This window comes from Vicugna pacos, unplaced genomic scaffold, assembly GCF_048564905.1.
Source record: "Vicugna pacos unplaced genomic scaffold, VicPac4 scaffold_19, whole genome shotgun sequence".
NCBI lineage: Eukaryota > Metazoa > Chordata > Mammalia > Artiodactyla > Camelidae > Vicugna > Vicugna pacos.
In genome coordinates this window covers 9,307,306-9,314,820 of record NW_027328740.1, presented here as the reverse complement: position 1 = coordinate 9,314,820, position 7,515 = coordinate 9,307,306, and the positions used below count along the sequence as shown (strand labels likewise).

The 7,515-nt window shown below is 31.1% G+C and overlaps 1 protein-coding gene across 1 annotated transcript; it reads left to right on the top strand.

Moving 5' to 3' along the window:
* Positions 1-5,272: 5,272 nt before the first annotated feature.
* On the top strand, positions 5,273-7,166 carry LOC140693220 (heat shock transcription factor, Y-linked-like). The gene is made up of 2 exons (XM_072957237.1): positions 5,273-5,889; positions 6,363-7,166. The coding sequence occupies exons 1-2, from the start codon at positions 5,365-5,367 to the stop codon at positions 7,053-7,055; spliced, it is 1,218 nt and encodes a 405-aa protein (XP_072813338.1). The 5' UTR covers positions 5,273-5,364; the 3' UTR covers positions 7,056-7,166.
* The last annotated feature ends 349 nt before the right edge of the window (positions 7,167-7,515 follow it).

The window sequence follows — 7,515 nt, the reverse complement described above, 5'->3', positions numbered from 1 at the left end:
TTTTTAGCCTAAGTACTTATTAGTGAAGCTTTTACAGTTTTCTCTATATAGTGTCATGTCTGCGTATCGTGGCAAATTTACCTCTTCTTTTCCAGTCTGAATCATTTTATTTCTTTTTCTTGCCTGATCTTTGTGGCTAGGACTTCTGAGACTATATTGAATTGAAATTGTGAGAATGGGCAACCTTGTCTTGTCTCAGGATTTTTGGGAAGGGTTTCAGTTTTTCACCATTGAGATTTTTGCTGGCTATATGTTGGTCATAAATAGCTTTCATAATGTTGAGATATGGCCCCTCTATGCCCACTGTGATAAGAACTTTTATTGCAAATAGGTGTTAAATATTATGAAATGCTTTTTCTGTATCTACTGAGATGATCATGTGGTTTTTTGTCCTGCTTTGTTGATATGGTGTATCACAATTGATTGATTGATTTGCATATGTTCAACCATCCTTGTGTTCCTGGTATGAACCTAACTTGACCATGGTGTGTAATCTCTTTTTACATGCTGTTGGATTCTGATTGTTAATAATTTCATAAAGAATTTTATATCTATGTTTATCAATGATATTGGCCTATTGTTGTCTTTGGTGTAGTGTCTTTTTCTGGATTTGGTATCAGTTTGATGTTGGCCCTATGGTGTGAGATTGGGAGTACTCTCTACACATCAAGCTTTTGGAAAAGTTTGAGGAGGGGTGGCATGGATTTTTCTTTGAATGATTAGTCAAATTCCCCAGTGAAGCTATTAGGGTCTGAATTTTGTTTGCAGCGATTTTTTATTTTATTGATAATTGTATTCCATTTCTGGTGATCTCTCTGTTCAAATGGTCAATATTTTCTTAATGCAAAAATGGTTGGCTGAATGTTTCCAGAAACTTCTGAATTTCTTCCTTTTTTTCCAGTTTGTTTCCATATAGTTGCTCATGTTATTCCCTTATGATATTTTGCAAATTTGTTGTACTCTTTGTATTTTCTCCATTGTCATTTCTTATGTTATTTGTGTACTCTCTCTATTCTTGTTGATGAGTCTGTCCAGAGTTTTGTCAATTTTGTTTACTATTTCAAAAAATAGTTTGATTTTTTCTATTTTTTAAACTCTAATTCAATTCTTCCTTCCATGACCTTAAATATTTCCCTCTTTCTGATGACTTTTGGTTTTGTTTGCTCTTCTTTCATGATTAGTGTTTATAGAACGTTAGATTATTTATTTGAAATTGCTCTTCTTTGAGGAGGGCCTTGTCACTATGAACTTCCCTCTAAAGCCTGCTTTATCTGTATTACATAAACTTTGCATAGGGTTTTGTCATATATCTCGATATATTTTTTATTTATTATTTTACTTCTTCACCTCCCCTACTTGTTTTAGTACCATGTTGTTTAATCTACATGCCGTAAATTTTTCTCCCTGTTTTTCTGTGATTTATTTCTACTTTCATGGTATTATACTCAGAAAAGATGCTTGAAAAAATTTTTATCTTCTTAAGTTTGTTGAGGCCTCTTCTGTACCTGAGTACATAATCTTTCCTCGAAAATGTTCCATGTGCACTAGAAAAGAATGTATATTCTGCTTTGGGGAGAAGTAGTGTTTTGAAAATATCAACCAACTCCAATTATTTCATCGTATATTTTAGTATCTTTGTTTTATTATTTATATTCTGTCTGAAAGCTAGTCTAGTCATGGTAATGGGGAGTTAGAGTCTCCTACTGTGATTGTGTTCCCTCCGATTTCTCCCTTTTTATCTATTAGTATTTGCTTTACTTATTTAGGTGCTCATATATTGAGTGCATATATCTTAATGAGTATAATACTCTCATTTAGTATTGCTCCTTTAATTATTATATTATGTCCTTGTTTATCTTTCTCTATGGCCTTTCATGTAAAGTCTATTTTGTGTGAAGTCAGTACTCATAGTCCTGCTTTCTTGTCATGTCCATTTGCATGGAATATATTTTTCCATCTTCTGACTTTCAGTTGATGTGTTTTCCTCTTACTAAAGTGGGTCCCTAGTATGCTCCATAATGTAGGGTCTTGTTATAATATCCCATCTGACAATAAATATCTTTTGATTGAAGCACTTAGTCTATTAACAGTTTTGATAATTATTGATCGATTGCTGTTTATTTCCATATTGAACTTCATTTCCCAGTTGATTTTGTATTTCCTTTTTGTTCATTTCTTTTTCTTTTTGTGGCTATATAACTTTTCTTTATTATCTTGGTTTCTTTTTGGCTTTATTAATTCATTGTAAGCTTTTGACTTCTGGTTACCATCTTTTGTATGTGTATTGACCCGTTAATATATCTGTTTATTTTGACAGATAGGAATACAAATTCTAACCCCTCCTACAGAGAAGAGAAACAAGAAGAAAATACTCTGTATTGTCCTGTTTCGCTCTCTGACCCTTAAAAATTATGATGTCCTGTTTTAAAACATCATGTATATTCTATTTTATGTCATGGCAGCTATTGTCTTTCTAATTATTTCTTTCTACTTTCTATAGATTTCTGTTTTTTTTCTTTAGACTCGATCTTTCATTATTTCAATTCTGTTGCTAAATTCTTTAAGTATTCACTTTTATGGAAGTTATTTATCTCTCCTTCTATTCTAAAAAATAGACTTGCTTGATAAATTATCTTAGATTACAGCTTTCTTTCATTCAAGACTTTGAATATATCTTACCACTGCCTTCTGCCTGTTATATTTGTGTAGGGAACCAGTTTACAAATGTAATATATATAATTATTTACATATGTAAAGAATACCTAAAATCAAGGTAACAAATAAGATGAAAACCTATACATTAAAAAAAAGAAGACATTGATGAATGTAATTAAATCTGTTCCCAAGAAATGAAAAGATCTCTTATGTTAATGATGTGAAACTATGGTTGAAACAAACATACTACACAAGGCAATCTACATTTAGTGTGATTCATGTCAAAATACCCATGAGATTTTTCCATTAAATAGAACAAATACTTTCAAAATTTATATGTAACCATAAAGATCATGACTTGCCAAAATAATCTTGAAAAGTAGTATTAAATCTAATAGTGTAAAATAATCTGATGTTAAAGAGTCCTTTAAAGATTTAGTAATTTAAAAAACATGATATTGGATCAAAAACAGACACCAATCAATAGAAGAGAATAGCGCAACCAGATATAATCCCTCACACCTATGATCAATTTACCCATGAAAAAGGAAGCAAGAGTATAAAATGAAGCAAAGACATTCTCCTCAATAAGTAGTGCTGGGGAGATTGAATATGCAAAAGATAGATTATAGTATTTCCTCACATTGTATACAATCTATGAGCACAGAATATCTTTCTATTTATTTGGTTTACTTATATTTCTTGCACCTTTAATTTATAGATCTATGTTTAGATCTTTAATTTCACTTATCTATTTTATTCCTATTTTATTCTTTTTGGTATAAGTTTACACACAATAGTTTTCCTAATTACTCTTTCTGATAATTTGTTGTTAGTATATAAAAATGCAACAGATATTTGTATATTGATTTTGTATTCTGCAAGTTTATTAAGTTTGTTGACAATTTCTAACAGTCACTGGAGGAGTCTATGGAGTTTTCCATCTATGTGTAATTACATCATCTGTAAAAATAGTACTGCTTGTTTACAAGTTGGATGTCTTTTTTAATGTTTCTTGACTAGTTTTTCTGGCTAGGACTTCTTGTAGTGTAATTTAGGACTTGTGAGGATGAGCTACTTTTTCATATTACTGTACCAGAGGAAAACTTTCCTGTATGTTAATATTGAACTTGATGAAAGTCATGGGTTTTTCATATATGGCTATTTTTATCTTTAGTTATATTCTATCTAGAGAGAATTTGTTAAGAATTTTTTGTATACAAAAGTTAAGATCAGTTCTGTCAATAATTTTCCTACATTTTTTTGAGATTGTTACCTTTGAATTCTCTGTTTTTTAAGGGATGGTATCACATTTATTGATTTGTGTATGTTAAATAATATTTATGAATCAGGGCTAAATCATACTTAACTATAGTTTATAATTCTTATAATATGCAATGAATTCAGGTTGATAATATTTATTTAGAATGGAATATACACATACTGAAGGAAAAATTTACATTGTAGCTTGAGTGTACATTTATTTTAAAATTTTATCAATCATTTTGAATTTGGCTTATGTTTAATGGAATTTATTTCTAAATAAATAATATAAGTTTTGGTAGAACTGGACTTACTACAGTTTACTGATACAGAGCATAGCTATTATTTGCAATTAGTGAACAAACACTTGCCTTAAAATGCCATATTATACTAACAATGCCAACTGTTTCAGGACTGGAAAACATATGGCTTCCTAAAATGCATTACCTTGTCTTTTCCACACTAACCCACATATAATGTTACTTTTTTGTTTTTTTGATTGTTTGTTTGTTTGCCCCTTAATGGAGTCACTGCTTATAGAACCCAGGACCTTATGCATAACTTTATTTATCAACATCATTTTGGAACACTTAACAGAAGCCACAAGAGTATGGATTAAAAATGACAAGAAAAATTATTCCTTCTAGGGACTTAAAAACCTCTGAGTGAAAGAATGGCAAAAATAAACATTTGTAAGTGTACAATCAGATTTTTCTCTTGTGTAATTGTAAAGTAGAATATTAAATTACATTTGTTTTACTTATAGCACTGAAATAAAATTTAAACAAAATTCCTCCCTTTGGAATTTCTTAAATTTGATTGATTATTTTAATTTAATTTTAATTCATAAATATTTAACATTTATTTATAAACATAACAAATAAACTGATATTTATTCTGCTGATGTTTTGAATATAGAGCTACTTATTGTAAAGTACACAGAGAAATAACTACTTCCATTTACAAATCAAATTTTGATTCACTTTAATTACAAATGATAATGAAATTGTTATAACCATTCTGTAAAAATTTTACACAAATTTCACTTTAAATTCCAATATTTTAAAATTATTTTATTTACTTTGTGCATATTTATACTCTGTTCACCAATGTTGTATAAATTTGGGTACAAAAGGAATGAGATTGTTTTTATCTCATACACCCCAAAGTTAAATTGTTTAAAAAGATATTCTCGGGAAAATATTTGCACATCACAGTATAAAAATAAATATCCTATATATTTCATTTTAACTGGATTAATGAGAAGGAAACACTGGCTGATTTTTACACTTGGGTTGCTAAGAGACCAGTGTTTTTGTGATGTCACAGCCACTCAGGTTGAGAACCATGTTGATGACCTATCAGTTTAACTGTGCAGGCCTGCTTAAGCAGCATTTGAAGCTGCACTGCTCAAAATCATGCAGATTAGAAAAGTAGCTGTAGGAAATGTTATTTGAGATGGCACATATTTCTTCAGAAATTCAAGATGTGCCTCCTAAAGATGGACCAACTGATTCAGGAAACCCCGGTAGATCTCTATCGTGTGATCAAACATTCTCTGGGGACTTGGACTTGAGGTGTATGATTGAAGAAAATGCTTTTCAGACTTTGTCTGAAAAATCCTTGATAAAAAGACCATGTTACACACATTGTGTCTTGGAACCAGATGAAGATAATGATTTTCGTTCTCTGACATTTCCAAGAAAACTCTGGAAAATGGCTGGGAGTGACCAATTTAAATCCATCTGGTGGGATGATAATGGAACTTCCATAGTTATTGATGAAGATGTCTTTAAGAAGGAAGTTTTGGAAAGAAAGGCCCCTTTCAGAATATTTGAAACTGGAAGTATGAAAAGTTTAGTTAGACAGCTTAACCTTTATGGGTTTAGTAAAGTGCGGCAGAAATTTCAAAGATCTGCTTGTCTAGTTGACTTTCTGGCAGAAGAAAAAGAAGCCTCTGTTTTAAGCAAGGTATACACAAATTTTAGTTATGACTTGGTAACTTATGTATAAAATTTTATTTTGTAAATCAATCTATGGTAATATAAATGTAAAGCTAGATTTTGAAAATAGTATAAAACTACAAATGCTAAAATTCTTTATTTTTTCTAAAAATGAGGACAGTGACTTAACTCTTCAAGACTATGAGAAAGTTTGCTAGCAGCTATGAATCTTATCAGAAATCTAAATAAAGGTATGAAAGCTGCTTTTCAAAAGTGGCATTCACCGTTACTGCAAACACTAAATTCTTTAATTTGATGACTATACTATTTACATGTGTATTTTCCAAATAAGGAACTTCAAAATATCGTCAGCAATGTTCATATTTTGATGATATTATCTTTGCATACTAAACATGAAATCTGAGGTTTTAAAGTTAAGGCTTATTGTAGTTATGTATTTTGGTTTAAATTATTACTAAAACCTTTCTCCTTTGGTTGTAGCTGCAGTTCTACCATAATCCAAATTTTAAACGAGGCTGTCCTCAGCTTTTAGTGAGAATAAAAAGAAGAGTTGGGATTAAAAATGCCTCTCTGGTGTCTTTATTGGCTCGAGATTTCAACAAGAAGCACTTTAAAGGAGGAAGTAATGTTGCTAAAAATAATTCTGATTTTGTGGCTGACACTAGTGGAGAAAGTGCATTTTTACCTTCTGAAGATTCAAACATGCCTCTAATAAGAAAGCCCTCTATTGGCCACATAATTTGTGATAAAACTACCCCGCTCAGAGGTGATTTTTCTCCTCCATCATCAACGTCAGTTAGACCACCAGAAAATATTGCAGTGGCACAACTAGCTATTTTAAATCAGTTGACCACTGTCCACGGGCACTCTCAAAGCAGCTACACTGAAGCAAATGGCCGTGTTGTGAACTTCATTACAACTACAACTTCTACTTCTCAATACAGCATTTTGTCCCCCTTACAGAGCAATTATTTTGGACTGATGGTGGAGCCTTCTTATTTTCCAAATAGATATCACAACATATCTGCCAATGAAGGTCGTTTTTGTAAACTTCAACCTGTGAGTAACCCACGGTTTCCAGTGCCAGTGATAGCTGATACATCAGCTACTTCTATTTCAAGGCCAACTCATCAGACATCTTCAGTTTATGAACGTCATCCTAATTACAACTGAACTACCAGAGGACTACCAGGTTATGCATGATAACAAAGATTAAAATTGATGTTTGCAAATTTTGACAAATATCTGCAATTTTCTTATTTGAACAATAAACATAGAACTGTACTTTATTATCCTTATTTTTTTAAATAGAGATAAGAGTTAAAAGTGATACTAAGTTACCATTTAAAGAAAAAAAGAGATATTTGTTTGATATGATCATTTGATGGAACAACATGAGTGTAAATTTAAATAATTTCTGTGAGGAAGAAGAGAAAATGGAAGAATTTGGAAAAAGACTAAAACATGGAGAGAGGGAAAATTACTTAGTGGTCTCTGGTTCATCCTGAAAAGTATTAAATGTGTTAAGTTAGGTTATGTTGGAACAGGATGAAAATGCAGGAACCGGCCCAGGGATCATGGTCTTTATTATGTCATCTGTGGTATAATAAAAGTCACATGATATAGTCTCAGA